We start from the raw sequence: 24030 nt of genomic DNA, 5'->3' as shown, positions 1-24030 counted from the left end.
TTGGAAAAAAACACCTGACTTAACAGATGTCAGATCCAAAGCCTCATGTCAATCAAGCTTCCTTCTCACTAGTAGCAGCAGAGGAAGGAACAGCTCCACCTCCTCTGACCAGAGGAACAGGCACAGAGATTCAAACACAACAACTTCCAAGTTGCTCGATGATCAAAGTGCTCAGCTGAAATGAAACCCCATGACCTCTGACTCGAGTCTGGGGTGTTTCCTCTGCTCACAGACAGGGAATGCAAAGGGCCTTCCACAGCCCACCCTGTGCTGTATGCCCACCCGAGTTCTGCTTGTGTTACTTGCCGTGACGTGCTCGTAGTCCTGGCCCAGCTCATGTGACCCCGCGACCACCTCCCTCTCAGCGATCCACTGCTCCAGGTCGTCCACCTCGCGGTTGAGCTGGAACAGCCGGTGTCTCTCATCCAGCTTGCCCCGCCTCTCCTCAGCCAGGTCCTTGAGGCCTGCGTACAGCTTGTCCACCTTGGACTGCCGCATGCTGATGCGTTCACTGAGGGGAGTGAGATGGGGTGAGGTGGGGCGGGGGTGGGGGGTGGACTTTAAATACCACATTTTCTTCAGGGAGACAGCAAATGAGGGCAAATGCCAGGAGGTCACATTATACAAAATTTCTCGAAGGAATCTGAAGGTTAACTCAGCCCAAAAACCAAAAGTCAACTTTGACCTCAACTTCAGGTAATAGAACGCCAACATGTAACAAAACACAGTCATTAAGGACAAAGGCCACCCTGACTGTGATGATGGAGGGCGGGGAGAGAAATCGAAATGCTCTACACTGATGGCTCTGAACGTCAGGATTTCCTTTGACGTAAAAAAATTATTAGCCTAGGATGCAGGAGCCGTCCTCCGTTCTCAGGGCCACATTGCCAAAGGGACAGAACATTCCCATCTGCATGCATTTGACCTTCTCTGGGCTGTATGCTCTTCCCTGCCAGGAAGGCGGACCCTGCTGCTCCCATTTCCTGGGTCCTGGGGGAGCAGCATCCACCCTGCCACCCTGCTTCTACTTCTAACTTCTCTCAGAAGGACAGCCTTCCAGCAGATAAGCGGTCAGACAAGGACTCACTGATGCCCAGCCTTGGAGATGAGGAAGGCCACCTTCCTGAAAGAGCCCCATCCCAAGACAGCCAAGGACCTCACCTCCAACTTGCCTTGGTTAATGCCCAAAGCCGATCCTTGTCTGTCTGAGACACAAAAGGCAGTTCGAGAGAAAGCCTAAAATGACTACTGCTGCAGTGAGCGTGTCAGTCTGGTATGTAACAGGGCAGGGTGCCACACACTTTTTTCTTATTCCTGAGGCATTATCAAGACTCAAAATAAAAGGGTTAAGAGTGGCATCATTTCATTCTCTTGGAAGCTCTTTTATTTCACAACCCCACATATCCTTAGCCATCGCTTTACCATGGGATTCCCTGGTGGGAATCCACGTTCATGAAGCAGCACGCACCTTTCAGGATGGCTGTCGGCCACCAGGGCCCGGCTGGTCTTGGAGAGCTGGTGCACTGTCTCTGCGTAGTCCTCCACAGCTTGTTCCAGAATCTGGTGCTTCTTCAACATGGAGACGGCGCTCTGCTCATCCTGTATAGACAGGGGACCGTCACACCCACAGCCGCCCCCATCCCCAAATCCAAACTACCTGAAAGCGGACCAGCTGACTGCACAGCACAGGGGGGCGGGAGAAAGACTTGGCAGAAAGGAAAAAAGCCACAAGTGCGATATGGGCAGCGGAGTCTGGAGCGTTTCAGGAGTGGCGAGGCGGACTGGGCTGCGGGAGCCTCTGAAAGGTGGCCATGAGGGTGGTGCAGTGACGAGGACCCTCTGACATGTGAGGTGAAGCCCAGGCAAACCAAGTGTGTCTTGGCTGGAAAAACTCTCCACATCTAACAGATGTAGATGACAGCATTCTGGTTGGAGTGTGATACGAAAAGTATTTCAAATACTTTTAAACTGTCTCAAAAGCATCCAGTATATTGTAAAAGACAAACTTTGGCAAATTTCTGTTTAAAAAAGGGGAGAGCAGATAAATACCATGATTCAGAGAAGGAAATTCTTTACCAAGGGGCAAATAGCCAGGTTCTAGTCACCTATGTGCGCCATGCTGCCCCCGTAAACAAGGCAACAATCAGACGTTGCACAAGGATGCCACCCCCAGCAACACAAGCTTCAGGTCTGAGTCAGAGGCTCCCCGGGCGCAGGGACAGGGCGCAGGGGTGGGCCCAGCCTCTTTCCTCACCTTGGCCTTCTCCTCGGACATCATGTACAGCTCCTGCTCGCTCATCCATGCCTCAGCCTCGGCCGCATCAAAGTAGTACTGCTGGGCCCTGTGCGCCTCCTCCAGCCGCCGGTGCCGCTTCTCAGTCTCCTCGATGAGGAGGCCCCACAGCTGCTTCAGGTCGGCCAGTCTCTGCCGGATGGCCTCGGCGTTGAGGCTGCTGTCAGTGATGATGTTCTGGCTCCTCTCAAAGATGTCGTCGATGCGAGGCTGGTGCCCCTGGATCTCCTTCTGGAGGGTCTGTGCGATTGGGGAGCACACACCCAAAGCTCACTGAGCCACAGCAGCACGCTGCTTGTGCCAGGCCCTGAGGCCGAGGAGAACCTGCCCGTCCTCTGAGCTCCCCCTTCTCTGCCTCCTACCGTGGAGCTCGCCCCAGCAGACACACTTACCTGATTTTTCTTTATTAACAGCTGCACAGTCTGAAGGTTGTGGCCATGATCCGTGGAGGTCGCCAAAGGCATCCTCTCTCCAACCCACAACTGGAAGGAATTGTAAACAGGTGGTCAGGGCCACTCAAAAAGAACAAATATTTGATGCAGACAAGGGCGGGAGGGGAGAGCAAGGAGGCCAGTATGGGAGAGGAAGCATGTTCAACCCTAGTGGGGGATGAACAACAAGATCCTACAGTGCAGCCCAGGGAACTACATTTAATATCCTGTGACAAACCATAAAGGGAAAGAATATATATATATATATATATATCTGTAAGTCAGTCACTTTGCTGTACAGGAAATACAACATTGTAAATCAATTATACTTTAATAAGAATTTTTAAAAAAAGAAGAAATAAACAATTGTCCCATTGGGAGGGGCAGCCCAGGCAGCCTGCCCTTCTTCTCCAATGAAGGGTACAGGCTAGTCTTCCAGACCTTACTTTTATCCACAATGCCAGACTCTCCAGGAATCCCCATTACTTGTTGTTAAAACGATTGTTCTGGGGCATTAAAGCCCTCAGTTTACCCTTAGAAAACTAGACAGAAATCCGAGGTGTATTTTGTGTGGACACACGGTGCAGGACTGTGACAGCTCAGCCCACCCAGGGACTGAGGCGGGTCAGGTACAGCAGTGGGAACCCGGGCTGCAAGCCGGCCATGTGAGGAGGCACTCACGATCTCGTCCTCCACGTCCCGGTTGAACTGATGGATCTCCTTGGAGGCCAGCAGGTTCTGCTTCCTCTCATTGAGGGGCTCCAGCAGCTCCATGAACTTGGTCTGCACGGTGAGGCGCTTGCTGTCCACCTCGTCCGTGCTCTTCCCCTCCTGGCTCAGGGCCTGCGCCTGGCTCTGGAGCTCTTCTATCTCCTTCTTCCGCACCTCCATCTGATTCTCCAGCATCTGAAGATGGAAGACACACCCACCTTCACACCCAAGACAAGGGAAACACAGACAGTGATTTTACATGCTCCCCTTGTGGCACTGACCAAAATAGAAGATTTGGGAATATTAATTGATACAGTGGAGAGCCCAAGAAATGGTTCTGCATGGCTAGCAAGCCAGCAACTAGTGCTCCACTCTGTCAGCTGATTTTTCCAAACAAAACAAAACAAAACAAAAACCTCCCTTTCTAAGGATTTTTAAACTTAGGAGCAGCAGTCAAGTTTATTTAGGAACTTCAGAGCCAGATGACAGGGGAAATTATTAACTATGGGGAAAGGATGGTCTCCATCTGCCTGTTCAGAAGTCACAAAGACACTGAAAACCAGCTTAATCACCAGGAAGGAGTCAGGTCTTCAGTTTTCAGTTCTTTTAGGCCAGAAGGATAACTAACGTTAACCATCTCCTTTCAATTGCTTTAATCAGAAAGCTGATTCTTCTTTTTAAAAATACTTGATAATAAAGCTGAAGACAGCCTAACTGTATATTTACATGAGGGAAAAGGGTGAAAGCACAGCACAAGTGTCTGTTCAGGAAACACAACTCTGGGAAGACCACACACTACTCTCCCCAGAGACAAGGGGCTGGCAAATACACTGACTACTCTCTTAGCTAGGGGAGCACTTGGCCACACACTGCAAACTCGGCCCGGGGAGCTCCTGCAAGCTACTACCACCAACCTGCCTGCTCAATCTCATCACAGCTATTTTCTCTCATCAGTGTAAATTCATTTGCTCTTAGAAGGACTCTATTGTTATCCCAAAACCCCAAATTTCTCTTATTATCTAAAAGTGCCCTGAACCACTCAGATAACTATCACATATTTAGACATACAATGAGGTATGCAAACATGGTAACTTTTCTTCAAGTAAACTGTGGAACTAGATGAAATGAACATTTACCATAATGTTAAGTGGTGATACCATCTATCAACTAAGATGATAATGAAAATATATTCCCATGCATGGACCCCAGTACTCCTATGGTGTCTTTCCAAATTGATTCTGGAAATGTCCCCTGATGCCACCAGAGCCCACTGTGCTAGGTGTGTTAAAATCCTTTCACACTCCAAGCGAATGTCTGAGGACACGGTGGGCGAGTTGAGACCACCAGGACCACAGTGGGGAAACAGCCTGTAGTGCGCCAGCCCAGGCACTTGCCTGCTGCTTTTTCAGAAGGATGTTGACGCTGGTGAGGTCTTTGCCATAGTCGTCAGACTGAATCTGACTCTCCAGGCCATGCAGCCATTTGTCCAGATCTGCACAGCTCTGGGTGAAGAGTTCGGCTTTGTTTGCATCGAAGAGCCGCTGGGCCTTGGTCTGTGTGGTGGATTCAAGGACTTCCCACATTTTATGTAAACCTGTGAGTTTTTCCTTCACCACAGCTTCTGTCTCTGGCTTTTCTGAAATGAGCTGCATTCCCTCCTGGAAAAGACACATAAATACAGTTTGTAGAACAAGTGTCACTGTGAAAAACAAGCCTGACATATTTGAATTATGAGTTACCTATTCACTCAACACACACATTTGCGCACACAAATACACACATGCACGCATGCAGTCTTTCTACATGGAATTACTGCTTGACAAAATCAATGATGGCCTGACTGGTTTTCACAGGCATAGAGCACCAAGTGATGGTTGGGGCTCTGGGATATTTATTGCCAGTAACCTAAAACTTCATCCCTTCCACATCACCCCAAGAGACCTTAACACTTAAACTGTTAAGATTTTGAAACAATATAGTGTATGAAAGAAGAGAAGGGAAGGTGGGGAATGTCACATTCGTGATCGGTTACACTGCAGAGAATCTTGCTGTGCCAAAACAATATAGTTTAAATTATTAAAATGAGAAATTTAAAATACATACTACTTCTAAGTTCTGTGGATCCACTCAATGTCTGTCACAGTCCAGCACACACAAGACAATCAACAGAGGGAGGATGCTGCCCTGGGGGCTGGCAGTCTATCAAGCGCAACAGAGGAGACACACAACAGAAACGCAACTCCTAGGACTCTTTACAAGATAAGGCAGGCATTTTGCGCCACCTGGTTGCGCTTCTGCTTGTCTCCTTTCTTGCTGGCTTGAAGATAGGAGTTGGGAGGTGAAAAGTGGGACTGCTCCTGGCTATGTAACTCCCGTATGTGCTCATCTAGGACTCAAATAGGCTGGAAAACATGCTAAGTACAAAGGAGCTCATTTCCGCCCAGTTAGTTTTCTCACCACAGCCACACCGATGGAACACCATCAACCCCTTGACTCACCTTCTCAATTTTGTCAAGCCATTCTTTGTTGGAAGCGAGTTCTGCCATAAAGGCCTGATGCTTCAACCATTTACTGTGCAGATTTCTGGCTTCATCGTAAGACATGTCCTGGGCTGTAAGCATCTTTTCATTGATCCAGAGAGACAGCTAGGAAAGAAAAAAATCAGGTTCCGAGACTGTGTTCACAGACATCAGCCTTTTTTCTGCCTGGAAACAGCTGTTATGTTGTTACACGCCACGCCATGTTTCCACGTCAACAGACAACCAGACATTCACTTTACAACTGACCCATCTCAACAGGCATCTCCACTGTATGGATGCTGTACTTGAGACTTGCTCCAAACTATGCATCTAACATTAAACCCTGAAGTGTAAAAAGCACGTTGAGCCAGCTTTCAAACTGTTTGGCACTCTTAACCAGCCTTCCCTCCAGACACTTGTGTTTAAAATTCTGTCCTAAGCAAGCTAAGTCACAACCTTCTTTCTTCTTCAAATACCCATGGCTAGCTGTACCATGCTAAACAAGATTAACTGTCTTTACTACATTTGGTAATCTTTTAACTCTTTTAGTTCTACTGTAAATGAAACCAAGGTGCCTACTCTTTCATCACTTCCTCTTTTTCACAGACACTATCTACGGGGATGACAAACAGCATGAGGAACTTGCTTGCTACAGGGGTGAGGCAACCATGATGCCCTCTGAGCTCCCTTCGTGTCTCAGTCACCTTCAACTTTTCTTCTATAGCCTCTGTCTGTAGAAGACCAAGAACACTTCACCGGACTAAGATCAAGAACACTTCACAGGACTGGATTCTGAGACCCAGCATGTTTGCTTGGATCTGAACTCTGGGAAGCCTCTTCACAGACGCTGCCCCACTGACATATCTGAGCCTAGCCCAGGCCCTGGACACGTTCCGCTTGTTGGCTCTCATTCCAACTCGGCTGGTTCCTCACTGCCTGCCCGCAGTTGGCCACACCAGGGTACTAATTCCTACCAGGAAGAGAGAGCTTCGGTCTGCCCAGTCGGAAGATACGCAAACGAACGCAGGGTCAGCCTGGAACCAGAAGCCAGTAAGTCTTCAGGGGCAGTGCCCTTCTTCCACGTGACCATAAGAAGCCACTCTTATACCAGCTGCTGCCATAACAAATCTGCACCCAAACTGTGTCATGGGCCCACCACCAAGGGTTTAGAAATGGTGTATAAACCCCTACAGAACCAACCATTCTGAGGGCATTCCCTTGCACTTTGGGCAGCTGCTGGGAGAGGCTTCCCCATAAGAGGGCCCCCACAACACAAAGTCTGTTCTCTGGGAACCACGTCAAGGAGGGGGATGCAGGTCCCAGGAGGACCCCAGCTCTGCTTGTGGCTGAACCCCCAGGCATCCTTCCTACCCTTCTCAGGAGACCAACCACCATGTATGGGAGAGAGGGGGGTCAAAAGCAAAAGTAGTGAGATTTTTGATGTCACTCTTTAGTAAGGAAAAAACAGCAATCCCATAAAGCCCTTGGTAAGCATGGACCATAGATCTGTTACACAACAGCCAAGGCACTGAATTTCCTACTTTAAAAGAATCACCTACTTCCCTTCCAGTTATCTGAGTAGTTAAGGCCTGAAAGGCTAAGGCTATTCAATCTAAGGAGAAAAGACGTTAAGAGGAAAGCAAATGGAAAAACTTTACCCTGTATTCCTCACGTGCACACTAAACATAATAAATGGCAATGATCCAAAGTGCAAAGGACATCCACATATTTTCTCTATTCATAACCACCTACCCAAGAGAGATTAAAAGAAAAAGGAGCCACATAAAAATCAGAGGCTTATAAACAAATCTGCTCTTTGCTGAACACATCATCCTGCAGATAAAGCAGCATGTGACACAGCACAATGAGACAGAGCTGTGGAACTTGCTAGTTCATCAGACCTCTATCAGCATTCTGGAATCAGACCCATAGTTATTATCCGTGGGCACTGACAAAGGTCATTTAAGAATATGCTCATTCTCTGCAGAATAGAACACTGTGCAGATTAGAAAAGGATAGGAACAAATGCTTTGATCACTGGATTAAGCTCAAAGCAAAGCGCTGAACCCGCTATGCCGGTGCCACCGCATATAGTTATATTGCCCTCCAGGGGAGGAAGAAATCCGTTTCAGAAAACAGGAGGTATGGAAACAGGGAATAGAATAGAAAAGCAGGACCTTTTATATCACTCATTTTTCAGGGTATCATATTAAAATAACAACACAAAAAACATGATGCTGTTTGCATTGCCATCTGTAACTGTGATTAGCTAGGCCCTGCTCATCCTCCCTGCACTGCGGCAATGAATTTCCCCCTCCAGGAAGTATTCGTGGTGGGTGGCAACAATGGTAGAGCTTACATCCCAGCCTCCTCTAGCCTCCAACCAACCAGGAAGGGGGTGTGGCAGGGAGACCATCTGGATTTCCTAGACCTTGAACAATACCAACAGCAAGCAGCAGCATTAAATCTGACTTCTGGGTGCTCTGTAAGTATCCACCAGCACAATAAGAAGTAGGTTTTCATATGTAGGGCTAGTCCACCCATAGACTCCATTCTCAGAGATTCTGGTTTAAAATGGGCATATTTTAATGAGGCCAAATAACGGAAAATTAATAAAGAAGACTATTCCTTAATAATAATAGCACTCTTTGCTGGTACTTCTACACCAAGGGTTTTGAAGCCCCCAAACCTGACCTAAATTCTGTCGCTTTGTGGAAACTACTGGGCTTCCCAGGTGGCTCAGACTGTAAGGAATCTACATGTAATCCAGGAGACCTGGGTTTGACTCTTGGGTCGGAAAGACCCCTGGAGAAGGGAATGGCTACCCACTCCGGTAGTTTTGCTTGAAGAACTGAACGTACAGAGGAGCTGGGCGGGCTACAGTCCATAGGGTCACAAAGAGTCGGACACGACTGAGTGACTAACACTTTGACACATTTTGACAAACCTGACCTAAATTCAGTCTTTATTTGTAAATTCAGTCTTTATTCAGCATCTATATATGCTGATGTGGTACCCCCAGCAGATCTTATGGTTGTACTAACTTTTAACAAGGTTCAAGGAAAGAAAAAATAGATAACCCAGGGAGACCTGGCACCAGCAGTCACAAAGAGACCTGAAAATCATCTCCAGGACAAAGAAGTCCAGCCAAAACCTCTGGGCACTCTTGGAGGGGAAATCACACAGGGCTGAGCCCTCTGGGTGTGCCTATGGGTCACTGGTGTGTGTCAGGGAGTAGATTCCTTGTAACCAAGGACGCTCATCTGGAACAAGAATTAACAAAGATCTAAAGATCTACTGAAACTATTTCCTGTGATTCTACTTGGAAGGACTACATCTTATCTACTTACTTTTCCCACATGTTTCTATTTATGAATCCACACGGATGGGAATGGAAAATCAGGGGCTGGAAATTTCAACTGAGCCTCTCTCAAAGGTTCCTCTGTCCCCTCACTTCCTGCTTATTTCCTGGCATTCTTTTCCCTAAATTCAGTCCAAATTTCACCATGCTCAGGTCAATGGATTTCATCTCAGTAACCTGTTCTTTAAGCAAAGGGATGGGGTCCCATTGGTTTCCCCAGCAGACCCCCTTCCCGTCTGATCTGAGGTTAAAACAAGTCACTGGCGGGGCTTCAAGGGCAACGTTAAGGTACTTCAGGGACTTCCAATCTGGGAACGGCACACACAGCCCAAGCTGCAAACGTCTCTTGACAACTTTTCACTCCCTCTAGGGCTGAAGGGCCACTTGGTATTCACTGCAGCATGTCATGCGACTCTACACAGCTAACCCTGAATCCATTACTCTTCCCTGGGTCTTGTCTGGAGACATGAATGCCTCTTTAAACGAGCATCCTATTCAAATGGGTTATTCATGCTCGGGAGTGACTTGAAGAGGCACTCCTGGCCTCGCCTGTCTGGCTCCAGGCAAACCCCTCCAGGGACCCAGATTCATCAGTGTGGCCCTGAATGTCAACAGACCCTAAGCTACACAGTTGAGGGGCTTCTCTTCCTTCGTAAGGTTTAGCTGCTGGAGCACATTTTAAGATTCACAGTAAGAGAGCAGTTTAATAGACATGAAGGATTGCTTCTGTCTCCGGCTCTGATTCAACTGTTATGAGAGCCATATTTAACACACAGCTACAAGTTTACATGCAAAGGATTCATGAAGAGTCTGGTCATATTCTTAGCATATGACCTTGATCTTCCCCTCTCCATCTTCAGTTCCCCTTCCCCAAGATCCCTACAGCTTCCCTTGGATATTTTTCATCCCACTTCTGCCTCTGATGAGATTTAGTCTAATAAACCAGAGAGGACTGAGTCTCACCATGGTTCTCTGGTCAATAGTGAAATACGATGTGCTAGTGATCTCACGCATGTGAAGTCAGCTAGATGCTTCCTTCCAACCAGCTTACAGACAGGCTGCGTTTTACTGGCTAACTTTAGTTTTCCCAGTTTGTTTATGCACATATCAGGGGAGTATAAAATAGAGAATCATCAGATGAATACCACATGTTAAAACTCAAGAGTCTGAGATCAGGATTACTGCTCTTGGCAGGAGCCTGAAGGATGGATATTTCAAGGTCTTCAATGAGTAAGAAAACTGTGTGTATTTTTTGAAATCTTTCTTCTTACCTGGGTAGCCAACTGCAGTTTCTTTCATTTCTTTCCTTCCCTACTAGTAACTCTGCCTTACTTTAAATAGTAGATGCTTTAGGCTATAGAATATTTGAGAATATCACTGTCTTTGACCATGGCAATGTTCTACATCTGCACTGTCCATACAATATGGCAGCCATGAATCACAGTCGGCTGCTGAGCACTTAAGTACAGCCAGCATGATGGAAAACTACAGTCTTAACTTCATTTAAAATGAGGCAGCCACATGTGGTTAGTATCTGCTGTGTTGAATAGCATAGTTCTAGACTGTAATAATTTGGTTACTCTAAGTGGTAGCTTGTAGGCTGGAGAACTGACACTGCCCCACCTGCAAATTTCTGGTGTGAATTTCTGGCCTCAGTTCATTTTACAATCCCAAGGGTTCTTCTGCCAAATGCTTGGTGGCTCTTGTTAGAAAAGAGGAAAGGAGGCGTTAAAGGGCGATGTACCTCCTGACAGTCTTGCAGGAATTTCTGAAGATCCCTGTTGTCCTTCAGTCTCATCAGAAGCTCACTGGCTGCCTCGCGATTCTTCCTGTGTCTGTTATAATGATAATAAAGATGATTTTTTAGAAAGGAATTCTTAAAATACAGAATTTGCAATTCAGTTTCTTTTCTGGGTTTCTCTACACGCTGAAAACAATCTGCTGACAGTTCTTGATTATGTCAAGGAGACAAAATAAACAAGGGAGTCGAGCATTCAAATGAGTAAGCCATGGTACAAGAAGCCAGAACACCTGTCCCAGCCACACAGCCAGCCAGGATGCAAGCAACAGAGCTTCCTAAGTCTGGTGCTAGGGAAAGATACCATGAGCAGGCACTCAGCACAACTCTCCATTTTAGGAACTGGGAAAATGTAAAATTGATCTTTAGGAAACTCATACCTGGGTGACAGACCATGTACATGGCTAAGAAAATACCGAAAACCATGTAACTGGCTTCAAAGTACATTTCCTGATGATAAGATTCTCATCATGAGAAAAGCTTGTCCCAAACAACAATAAACCAAGAATGAAAATTTTTAGACCTGTGAGATCGTCTACCTTCTCAATCCCCATCTTTATCAATGCATAAGGGTAACCAAGGCTTACAGAAGTTAAAGCACAAAACCTTAACCAAGACACTTAGAACAATCAGAAGGAGCTGCTGAACTTGGTGAAATGACAAGTGACACCAGGCACTTACTCCACAGCTCAGACGCAGCCACAGGGCTTCTTGGCACACACCATGGAGGTACAGGGAGCCCCCTGCAAGACTTCTTTCCACTCCCAGGGGCTTTCCCACTGGACTGTGAAGAAGAGCCACGTGAATGCGGTGAGTGCCATGGACACTACTGCCTTCATGTGGTTCTATTGCCTCAAGGAGAGCCATACTACACTGAGAATCGAGAAGCATCACCGTAACACAGCTCCTCATACTTCCAAGGAACCCAAGTGCCAGCTGGCCTAAGCACAGGGTATGAAGAATGGCGAAAGGTGAAAGTGAAAATCACTCAGTCGTGTCTCTCTTTGTGACCCCATGGACTATAGAGTTCATGGAAATTTCCAGGCCAGAATATTGAAGTGGGTAGCCTTTTCCTTCTCCAAGGGATCTTCCCAACCCAAGGATGAACCCAGATCTCCTGAAGGGAGAGTGCAAATGGGAAGGTTTGGGTTTTCCTGCCAAGTCCCTTCTTGCTGCAGTGTCTGGGCAAGATCTCTTGACCAACCTCACTAACCCCCATGGCCGGGATGAGGAAGAACATGACCTCTGATTCTCCATGATGCCAAGAAAGGACAGCTCAGGGAGCACCTGCTATAGGCTGGCTTTTAAAATACCTTCTTTGAGTGCAAGAAGATCGTAATGACCCGCGCGTCACACAGGTCTGCAGGGAGTAGTGGCAAGGGACACTGGTAGCACTGAGGCCACCATCTGCCTGTAGACCAAAGGGAATCACTCACTGCTCCTCCAGCTCCCAGATCACAGGGATGATGCGAATGGAAAGAACACTGTCAGGGAATTGCTCAACACATAAGATAACAGTTTACTTTTTTGTTTTTAGTTGAAAGGGATTTTGTAGCTTCAGGCAAAGGGGTCTTAATATGTTTATACCACTTAAGCAAAATGCAACAATAGAAAAGTACTTCTTATATGATGCTAAATTTAAAAAAAGTTAATGCATTAATGATAAAAAATTCCAAGGCACAGATTAGAAAGCAAAAACCAAAGTGGCATGTGCTAAGGGTGAGATTAAAAGGTAGTAGTTTCCACCCTCTATGCCACATTTATAACACTGTGACTTTTATAGTAATAATTTTAAAAGGCCTAAGTCCCTTTACTTTATTGCAATCCTTTCTCAAAGATGAAAACTTAAAAAAATTTTTTTTTAAAGATTGTGATTTCGGATTAAAGGAATTAGTCATCCAAAAAATGTGGGTGGGGAAGGAATGTCAAGCAAAGTCCTTCAAGTTCCCAACCCTCAAGTTCCAGTCACTGTTTTCACGGGGGTTTAAGAAAAATAAAGCAAATCTTCCAGAGGAACGTAATCTGAGTTGGAGTTAAGTCACAAAATGCAAGAGTCCTGCTTCGAGTCAAAGGCCTTGAAGAAAAGATCTCATTTCTTTCCCAAGCATCACACGAAAATGCTGTCATGGCAAGAAGTAATCAGAGACACAGACAGTTAAAACAGGTCATGCAACCTTGAAGCTCACTGAAGTAACAGCTAAAAATAACCTCAGACACTAAGAAAATTCAACATAGAGAGAAATACCACCAGAAGGAATCTTGAATGTATCTCTTATAAAATGAAGATTCACATGTGCCCAACAGATTTCTGCCTGGACAATTTTTCTCCACCCTGGTGTTCATGTGAAGTGAAACTCAGGGAGGTCCTTCGAGGTTGGATCACGGATTTAATTAAAGGGAAGGACCTTCCAGAACTTGGCCATTTCTCTTACTCTTTAGCATGCTGTTTGGGATGAGGTTAAATTTCTTGCTTTCTTTCCATCCCTCACCTCCTACCCCTATAATGAGACTCAAAAGCTCCTCATCACAAGAGGCAGATACTAGGTTCAACTCTGGTTCTTATGAAAAGTGAAGAACCACAGGTAAATGAGTAAAGCATGCTGGTAATTTTAAAGTTTTGTTCCCATGTGAGATAGGGAGGGTCTGGCTTTATGAAACTGGACAGATTTCCTTTTCTCCCAGGACTGCACTGTGGCTGGAATTTTCCTCTGAGCCAGGAAGCTCACCTGTTCCTACTTGCCTTGAGCAGACTTGGACTGCAGGCTCCTTCCCACCACGTCAAAGGCACTATAAAGGCCACTCAAACCCTACCCACATCTGTTAAGTCAGTGTCTTTGTTCTAGCACTTTTTCATTTCAACGAACTCAGCGGTAATCGACAAGATTTCCGGAATGTAAGCACGTTATAATGATTTTGCATTCTACAAAAATAGCTTCATGGGAGCGTCAGAATGTTTCTGGATGGGGATCAGATCCCAAAGGTTTAGATATTTACTTAGCTCGTGCTCCGACACCACCTGGAACTCAGATTTGTATATTTTTATAACAGACCAGTATCCTCTGGGGTCAAGTTTCAGATTTTGAGGTCTCTGGGGATATTAAAGTGAAACCAGAATTCAGGGAACATATGCTGAGGAAAATTAGAAAATGTAATCCTTCTGAGGGTAGATCACCAGAAAGCCCCACCCCCTTCTCTCTCTGTTAAGCTTAAGGACAGCAGAGGATCGTCTTCCCACTGCTTTTAACAACAGAAATCCCCAGGAGGCCTTGGAACCCCAGGTGCCCAGGCTCTGAGTCAAGGACAAAAGGAAGCTTAAGCTGCAACAAAGAGCTGCTAAAATGTTCTCTATATCCAGGAGTCTCCAGTCTTCACAGCATCACCTGCTTCCAACAAGCCCCTGCAGCTGCGGCATGGGGGTGGGGTGGGGGGAGATCAACACACTGAGGAAGTGGCCAGGCAGCTGCACGCCCGTCTAAACACAAGTGTCCCCAGTGGCCCAGCCCATCTTCAGGAAACCAGCTGTGTGCATCTAACGTGGAGGAACGTGGGATATTATGTTTACAAAATAGTGAGATTTAACACCGGGAGAAAAGGAAATTCTTTTTCTCCTTGTTAAAACTGTCTTGCTCAATCCTTGTTTCTCATACTTATTTGAAGGTGGAGAGATCTTTTTTTTTTTTGTAGCTGTTTTAAAAGCAACAGATACAAAATTATAATCTGCCTTATATCCTATTCCCACACCATCCTTACAGCATATGGTTTAGGATCTGAATCAGTGCACGGGACAGACTGGCTAAAGCCAGGAGCGCGATCTTTATGGACAACGAGTCGGTCCCCTCTCCACTGCAGATCGTGGCACGTCTGCGTGGCCCAGGGTCCCAGGACACCCTCTCGGACACGGTAAGGAACTGCTCCCCATTGGCAGGTCTTCCTCCTCACTGCACTGGAAGGTCAGAGGAGCCTTGAAAAAGAGCTTGTTTCTTGATGACATCATCTCACAGTGAGCCTGTAAATCTGGCCCAGGTTGGGACCAGGGGAGATCAGCTGTAACAGAAACTGGTGACTGACTCAGATAGGCCATCCCTGGAGAGAAGTGGCCCGCTCAGAACAGGCCAGAACGAGGCCAGGCTGTGTGTCCAAACCAGATCCACTAGACCTCCTGCTTTAGTAATAACCAAGGCAGAGTGAGTGTTAGGAGAGAGGGTCTGACACAGAATGTGGCCAGGAAGAAAAATCTCTTGGAACTGAAAATAAAAACAAAACAGCAGCATCTAATGGTGGAGAGAGCTTGGCTGAAGAGGAAAAAGGTCTTTTCTCATAAATGAGATGCCAATACAGCAGTATCCTTAGGCCTTCTAGTAAAGGCCTAGTGATGCTCCCTTTTTGGCTCTGCCAGGTACTCAGACAAGCAAACCCTGCCCTTCTTCCCTACCCCTCCTGGGACCTCAGAGGAGTCTTGCTTGGGTGACAGTGAATGTGGGTTTGGCTGGATGGGGAAGCGTCTGGCTCTCAGGGTCCCACTGGGCGATGTGCTCTGTGTCGTGCTGTGTGTCACCTCTTACGGGGCAGGCTTATACCTCACTGCTACTCAGCACTTCAGCGCTGTAAGTCTTTGATCAGGGAGTAGCTTGGCTTTTCAGGCTTTCTTTTGTAGATTAAATTTTACTAGAAGCCCGTATCCTGCCCACTTTGGAATTTAAACCCACAGCCCCAAAGATGTTGGCCAATGATACAGTTGCTTGAGAGCCCCAGGGGGCAAGACTTCCTTAAGGGCCTCAGGACTCCGCACCTGTCGTCGATGGAGTCCACCTTCTCCTGGATGCGATCCGAGTTGATGTTCCCATCGCTCACCAGCCTCCGGCCCGTTTCCACAACCGCGTTGATCTTCTCCTCATTGGCATCCATGGTGGTCATGAAATCCTCTTGTTTTTTAATAGCTGCTTCAGCTCCTTCCAAGGTGGTGGGCATTTCAGTATGGGCCAAAACATACTCCTTAATTAAAAAGAGAAAATCACAGCAAGATGAAAAATCATGAGATACAACTTGCCTTCTGAATATGAAAAAAAAATAAAAACCAGTCTTCCCTATTTCCACACTTTGCAACAACTGCTTTGTCACACTTAGCTAAAATTATCTATGGAGTCAGATAATATAAAAAGTTGGGAGGAGGGGAAATATCCCAATGAGATGCCAAAAGTGACTATTAGATTCCTGTAAGTGGTTAAATGCTCTCATTTTTCCTCCCAAGCAAGTGAGGGAAGTAAATGAAGGCTTGTGCATCAGCCACAAGGATCCACAGATGTGTCCATAAGGTGATAGCAACAGATTCTTCAAACCTAATCTTTCAAGAGACATTATCAACTCTGCTGCTGGTGACCATCCTTAGCTCTTTCTCTAATTTCTGCATTGTGTCACTTGATCAAGACCCTGACCTTTCTAAGAGCAAGAAAGACAGAACCATTCAGAAAAAAAAAAGTTCCCCCCAAATACTTTTCGATTGGATTAATACATCTCAGAATGTTGCCAATGTAATGAACTACTATGATAACATACTATGAGACATTAAGAGGTCCTAGACCGTTATTGTGGTGCAACGATACTTTGCAAGGCAAGGCAGCCTCCATGGGAATCTTCAGTTCTATCCCCTTCACTGTGACGGGTTTCAGTGCCTTAGAAGTCAGGGAAAACAAGTGTTTGTCCATTGCTCTTCTAACTTCACACAAGTAGGTATAAACCGGCAGCCCACAGGCAGCCGAGGCCCAGCCTGATGGGGAGGACGCCAAGCGGTGGGGGACGTTACCTGGTTGTTCAGGAAGGCTTCGGCCTGCTTGGTGTCCCGCAGGAACTGCTGGTGGGCGTGGGACTGGGAGAGAAGGCTCTGCCTGTTCTCCCACATCTTGTGGAGCTCGTTCCAGCCTGTGTCCAGGGCCTGCAGCCGCTGCCGCAGGAACATGTACTGGGCGTCTGTCTGGCCCTGGGTGACCATCTCGCCCATGTCCCTCATCTTCTGGTAGTCCTCCTCATAGTTGTCGATCTCGTTTTTGATGTTCTCGTGCTGCGTGAGGAGCTTCTCAGCCTCGGTCAGGGTGTTAGGCATGTCCTCCGAGGCAATGGCAGTCTGTGTCCTGGAGAGCCAAGACTGGAAGTCGTCCAGGTCCCGCAGGAACTGCTGCAGCTTGCTGGCCTCTCCCAGGGAGGCCTCACGGTTCTTCAGCGTGGTCTTCATCTCCTCCCACACGTCACTGATCTCGGCCAGCCGAGACAGGATAGCCTGGGCCTGGTCGGGGTGCTCGGACTCCAGCTTCTCGGCCTCCTTCTGCAGGTCACTCAGTTTCGCCTCGATGGCCACGAGGTCCCGCTCCATGCCGGTCAGCTTGCGCTGCAGGGCCATGACACCCGCCAGGTCGTTGCCCAGGTCCTGGGTGGATTCGATGACTTTGGTCTTCTCCCGGATCCATGACTTGGTTTCGTTGCACTCGAGGTGGTAGTTTTGGATGCTCAGGGCAGAGAGGAGCGCGTCCTTCTTCCGGTCCACCAGCTCCCTGAACTGGCTCCACCTGTGGATGCCAGGGTGGCAGAGAAGGCAGTGTGAGAGACAGGACAAAAGGCGGTGGCTGGACAATGAAATTCACAGTAATGGTCAGAGCTGCCATTCTGCTGCCACTTCTGCTCTGACTATGTGCTGTTTGGAAAACCACCTCCCTCAGTATGTGGACACCAAGTACCACCATCGCAAAAGCTCAGGGACACACTCTAATCTGTAAGAAGCCTGACAAGGAAAGGAACTTAAAGAGCGGAAAGGCGAGCAATGACAAGACATCTGTCCCCCAAAGTCACTTAACTCCTGACTGCAATGCACCTCTTACCTCCAAGCTGCACCTACTAAACATGTCCCATACCCCAAGGCTTCAGCTGCCACCACGACCCACTCAAATGTATTTATTCAATAGAAAGATAAGACCAGGACAAAAGTCTACCTTGATAATTAGGACTTTCATCCACCAATTACATCTCAAACATGCTAAAACCCTGTTCCAGAAATCACTTTAAAAGGGACAGCAGAAGAGCCACCTTGATGCCATGACCCACTATGCTGGGCATGGGTCTCACGCAGGCTCTCGCTTCCCACATGGGGGAGGGGTGCCCTGAACCATGTTGCCCTCAGAGACACTTCTCAGAAAACCAGAGTATGTCAAAGGACAAATGCTGATGCCACGACAATGGCGCCACAGTGTCAGTGACCCCATGCAGGAAATCCCTGACCATGAGGCTCGGGGGGCAACCCCGACCCTCCTGGGCGAGCATAGGGAGCCAGCCTGCTGCCACTGGCCTCACGCTCACCTTGTGTTGAGCTTGTCCTGCTGGGCTTTGATCTCCTTCTCACTTGGGTGGCCGCTATGCATCAGCTGCCGAGCAATCTGGTTCACCACTGCCACCCGGGATGCCTGGTTGTTCATCTCCGGTTCGAGGCTCTCGAATCTGCAAAGGCAATTTGACAGAGTGGTCACCTGCTTGGTCACTGAAGCTGCACAGGGTGGGAGGGTGGGTGGGGGATCTCACAGCAGCAGCTCACCTGTGCTGGATGACCTCCAGGTCTTCCAGCTTCTCTGGGATTTGCATGTTGTTGAGCCACTGCTCCTTCTCGTCAATCCAGAGCTCACAGGCATCGGCCTCGCTGAACATCTTGTACAGGGCCAGAGTGTCCTGCAGCGCCTGCTTCCGCAGCCGCGTCAGCTCGGCCACCTCCTTGTAGCGCTCCTCAATGCCCGCCAGCCGGCCCCGCACGTCGGGGGACTCAGCGTGCTCCTGGGGCAGGGCGCTGGCTTGCTCGTGCAGCGAGTCGATGGTGGGCCGGTAGTTGGCGATCTCCTCCGCCACGTCCTTGTGCTTCTTGACCAGGGACTGGGTGGAGTACTCGTCGTGGCCCACGTCGTTGCTGGAGACGATCTTGAGGATGTCCAGCATCCAGGCGTCGATGTCGTCAGCATCCGCCTGGAACTGGTGCAGCAGTGAGGCCTCCTCCAGGCGCTTCTTGCGGATGGCGGAGAGCTCCTCCAGGTGGGCCCACTGCTCGCGGATGTAGGCAATCCGCTCCCGGATCTTCTCTGACCCGAAGTGCTCCTCGGCGATCATGTCTTCGCCCTCCTTGATGGCTTGCTCGAAGTGGCCACTGCGGCCACTCATCTCATCCTCGAATGCCCGGTGCTTGCTGAGCAGGCGCATGACACTTGTGAGGTCCTTGCCATAGTCATCAGAGGACAGGATCTTCTCCTTCTCCCGGATCCAGCCCTCCTCCTCTGCCATCTCCCAGAAGAACTTCCAGAGGCGACGGGACTCTTCCAGGCGGGCCCGGCGCTCAGCCGCCAGCTGGCAAAGCTCTTGGTAACAGAACTCCATATGGGCCACTCGGTCTCGGATTACCTGGGGGTCGCAGGGCTTGTAACCTGTGTAACATCAAGGCGGGCACATGGGTGTGACAGCGGAAGCATGGGCTCCCATGCACAGATAGGCAGTCAGTTACATCCCTGTTCTCCTTCCTAGGTCCCCCATTCATGCAAAGTGCAGGGTCACCGTCTAGGAAGGAGGGAGGAGCAATGATTTTTTTTCCCTAAGTATTATTTTCTTTTCGGTCACTTAGGAACCAAAAAACGAGGTAAACTATAAAAAAGAAGGCAGCTGCATTTAAATGTTTCTGAACCTGCACAAAACCAAACCTTTCCAAACAAACTTAGAACAAATATCTGCACGACCAAGTGTGAAAGCGAAGAGAGCCACGCCAAGCAGTGGCAAAGTTCACTGCCCAACATAAGCAAGTAGCACTTGGGTACTGAAGGAAAAGATAGGTCCATTTCAGAAAAGTAACAAGAAGTTAAAAATGTTCAGAAGGCCACCCTACAGCATCCTGTTAAATCCCCAACATGGCCCACTGGGAACCCACAAATGGCTGGTACCTTTCAAGGCTGCACTACCACAGACAGCTCATCCAAGTCTCTAGAGATGGGCCTCTGGTGATGAGGAGGTACCGTCAGGGTCGGTCCATCCTTACCTTCCCCGTCAGTTGCGAACTTCTGGGCAGAAGCGTTGACACCTCTCACCCGCTCTGCCTGGATGCCAATGTCTGCTTCAACCAGGGCATGCTTCTGTAACAGGTCTTCCACGCCGAGCAAGTGTTTGCCATAGTCTTGAGACAATAACAGCACCTGAACACAAGAGGCACAGAGAAGACAACTGTGAGTACAACCTGGACTTCAGTGTCTCATAATCTGTGGACAGGATGGGAGCCAGCAGCCAAGCTGTATCGTCCCTCCAGCCACCCTCCCTGTATCTTTAGAGGAAGATGATGGCAAGAAAATCAGAGCAAACAAACCCAAAAGCAGCAGGAGAGACTTAATAAACTAATGATCATCTATGTTGAATAAGAAGCCAAACCTACACTAAAAAGTATAGAATAGGGGGAAAAAAAAAAGGAAGGGATGGGGCATCAGTATGAAATAAACCGGGCCTCCAAGAAGAAACTGGTGCAGTAACAACTATTCAAGAAAAGACAATAAAGGTGACAGCTGCTTCATATCACAGTTTAAAGACATCTCCTCGAAGCTGCTGACTCCTTAACTGGATGCTCACCTTGTCTGAGAGCTCATTGGTATACCTCTGTACTTACAGTCAATGGGAAAAGGCATCAGGTGGAAAAGCTTACAGACCCCATGGACTGTAGCCTACCAGGCTCCTCCATCCATAGAATTTTCCAGGCAAGAGTATTGGAGTGGGTTACCATTTCTTTCTCCAGGGGATCTTCCTGACCCAGGGATCGAACCCGGGCTTCCCACATTGCAGCCAGACGCTTTACCATCTGAGCCACCAGGGAAGCTAATTACAGACCACATCTTTAATCAAATAAGGAGAACAGGGTCAGCTCAGGTGACTATCACCCTTAGGACAACGCCCTAAGCAATGCCTCAGGTTTAAGTTTGAACCGGCTAACATTCATTTCTTCCATCACCCCAATTTGGGGAGAAGGGTGGTCTCATCAGACATCCTCTCCAGATGGAATTTCTACTTCACTCTTACTTAGGAGGAGGTCTCTGGCCCAATCTGAGTTACAAAGTGGAGGATCAATTCTAAAGTACAAAGCACCTCTCTGCTAGATTTTATGAACATTTCTATTTTAGGCAGTTAAGATTAATGAGAACATATATGAATATGAGAACATCACAAATCTGGGACCATAAAAGGGAAAAACTAATGGTATGAAGTGACCTTGCTCCCCCTGGCAGGAACAGTTCAAGAGGTAAGCACAAGACAAGGGCTTACATCCCAGGAAGGAAATCCTCGCAGGTCAAGCTTAGAAACGAACACAGTGTGCGAGATAAAGGAGGCTTCATGGTCCTGCCTGAAAACTGCCCTACTCTGCCCTGGCTACGGGGCTGAACGCCTCCCAGCTGGAGGAGAATGGCTGGGTATGAGTGAGCTCTTATCAGGGGCCTGCATCAGAGGACAGGACAGGCAGGGCTCCTCCTGGGTCAGGGGGGAGCTGGGAACTCCATGCTCAGAGCTACCAGTAATGGAAGGGGAGCACTGGCAGCCCCTCCAGCCCCCGTCCTGCACTTAATTCTTTCTGTAACCGCACAAGGGAGACGGTAAGCACATCCTCCACTTGCAGAGGAAGGCAGGGAAGCTGTGGCACTCACAATCTGGACTCTGGCTGCCTGGTGGCAGGGCTGCACTCTGTCCACGCTGCCTCCTGCTCTTCTACACCACCTGCCTGGGCCCTTCCCCAAAGCAGAGCCACTCATACATAGACCAATGAGACAGAGATCTGGCTCAATGCTAAAGAATTAAAACCACAGAAAATCACAATTACTGATCGCCTACCATGGAATCTCTCTAAATTAGATCTGAGTCACAGCAGCAGACTTTCAGCTATGGAACTGGTCCTGTTACAACTTCTCACTTCACAGCTCATTTAACGTGTGAGCCAACAGCCTTCCCATGAGTGACATGGCCCTTCTCTGGCTGTACGTGGGCGACTAGACCGGGGCATTACTGTGTGTTGGGGGTTAGTGGGCGGGGCCCAGAAGAGAGAGAGGCCTGACTGAGTGAGCTCCAGCCTGTAGGCAGGCATGTCTTTTACCTTCATTTCATCCATCCAGTCCATGATGTACAGCATTTCCTGGAATATCTTCTGCAGCCCCAGGTTCATCTCGAGGCGCTGTCTCCGGGCCCTGAGCAGCTCCAGCAGGTACTCCCAGAGCCGGATGACATTGTCCTTCCGTGCTGTGATACGCTTGATGTCGTGGTAGTTCTCTGCCTCCAGTTCCCTGGCCACAGCCACCACAGCCTGCACACGCTCCTCGTATGCAGCGATGTCAGTCTCAATGGCCTCATGCTTTTTCGTGGCGGCCTCAACGGCGGGAAGGTCAAATCCAAAGTTGTCCTAAGACAAAAGGGGACAGAAAGAACAAACACAAAATTCAAAAGCCATCCAGTGTGGAACAAAGAAACAGAAAACGGAAGTGGAGTCCGGAGCACACCCATTAATTTTGGGGGGTGGGGGTGGAGTCCCAAAAATCAAACATTGACTCCTGAGTGCCGACCCCACGGGCCTCTGCCTTCCCTGAGGCCCGCAGAACTGCTCATGGGCCCAGAGCAAACCAGTGACAATTTGCTTTACAGAGGTGCGAGGCATGTATGCAGCATCTGACCTATGAGACTGGAGCAGGTGATGGCTTATGTTAAGCCAAGAAGAAAAGGAGCCACTTATTTACTTCAAGGCCAGTCTAGCTGCCTTGAAGGCCAAAGGCTGGGAGAAAGGGGAAATTTTAAAAACGGTGTGTCAACGGTTCACACATACTCATTAGCTCTCAACAAACTTTGTTTGAGCTACTTCCAGATCTATGAAAAGTTAGATAAATAGTAGAAGAGAAACTGTATTGGAAATCATCAACATCCTCTCCACGGGAAGTGGATGAGATGGGGTGCTGGATGTGGACAACAGCTGTCCGAAGGCCCCAGGCATGGCCTAGGCTCTGAGGGACACAGTTCTGGAGCAGACCTGGGACACCAGACGCTGGTTCTCACTCAGCCAGGTCTCTCTCATAGCTGCCTTGCGGTCGAATCTGCGGGCGAGCTGTTCCAGTTTCTCCTGTCTTATGAGCTCGTTTCGCAGGGCCAGTTCTCGCTCATGTTCTGCTTTTTCCAGTCTTTCCCAGGCCTGTGGAAATGAAAGAGAATGATTTCCGGCTATATTCAAGGAGCCATTCCTAGGCTGCAGTTAACAGCCAGTGCTTCTCAAAAAGACCTAAGAACTTAAGAGGGAAATCCCATTCCCACCCTCAGGGACTCTTGGCCTTGGGGAAAAAAAATCATTTTCTCTCAGTTGAGCCCCATGGGAATACTCTCCCCTATCTAAATTTAAAACCTGTGTTACATCTGGAAAACAAAACAGTGAAGATATGGAACAACGTAACTTAAGTTACAAATCTCTTAACTTTCATTGAGAGGAAGCAAAGTATCTTCAATAGCTCTCAGCATATAAAAAAGATAAACGACTTCTAAGAAATCATATTATTAATCTTTCATTCGCTGCACTCTGAGCCACTTATTTTCAATTCATAGATCTGAGTATTTTTTCCCAAATCCTCACCAATTAAATTCATTCCTGTGAGATATTTTATTTCACATTATTTAACAAAGTCCTCTTAAAAGAGATCGAAATGTGTACAACTGATCACGGTTCTACATTTTTTTCAAGTTTCTACTTAGAAATAATGAAATGAAATACTTGGAGACACAACAGGTATAGAAACAATTTTTTTGACAACTTCCTTGACAGAAGGAGTCAAAATCCTAAGCCCTAACCTCTAGGGATTCCAGATACATAAGGTTTTGAATTCTCTTGTCTGCAATTGAAAGATGGC

At 47.9% G+C, this 24030-nt stretch overlaps 1 protein-coding gene across 4 annotated transcripts in view; it reads right to left on the bottom strand.

The window, feature by feature from the left end:
* SPTBN1 (spectrin beta, non-erythrocytic 1) overlaps nt 1-24030 on the bottom strand; it is a 210708-nt gene that overhangs the window by 20328 nt on the left and 166350 nt on the right. For all 4 annotated transcript variants that reach the window (XM_018055241.1, XM_018055242.1, XM_018055243.1 and 1 more), the window contains 15 exons: nt 23166-23324; nt 22245-22547; nt 20160-20313; nt 18687-19557; nt 18455-18592; nt 16914-17670; nt 15903-16105; nt 11060-11150; nt 5934-6080; nt 4830-5093; nt 3406-3630; nt 2686-2775; nt 2255-2533; nt 1469-1599; nt 307-511 (listed from right to left, as the gene is read on the bottom strand). In XM_018055241.1, coding sequence (XP_017910730.1) covers nt 307-511; nt 1469-1599; nt 2255-2533; nt 2686-2775; nt 3406-3630; nt 4830-5093; nt 5934-6080; nt 11060-11150; nt 15903-16105; nt 16914-17670; nt 18455-18592; nt 18687-19557; nt 20160-20313; nt 22245-22547; nt 23166-23324 — 4017 coding nt within the window. The remainder of the gene's footprint in view (nt 1-306; nt 512-1468; nt 1600-2254; nt 2534-2685; nt 2776-3405; nt 3631-4829; nt 5094-5933; nt 6081-11059; nt 11151-15902; nt 16106-16913; nt 17671-18454; nt 18593-18686; nt 19558-20159; nt 20314-22244; nt 22548-23165; nt 23325-24030) is intronic.

Source organism: Capra hircus, chromosome 11 (assembly GCF_001704415.2).
Source record: "Capra hircus breed San Clemente chromosome 11, ASM170441v1, whole genome shotgun sequence".
In the NCBI taxonomy this organism is placed as follows: Eukaryota; Metazoa; Chordata; class Mammalia; order Artiodactyla; family Bovidae; genus Capra; species Capra hircus.
The sequence above is the reverse complement of the archived record's forward strand: the minus strand, read 5'-3'. Positions and strand labels throughout refer to the sequence as shown.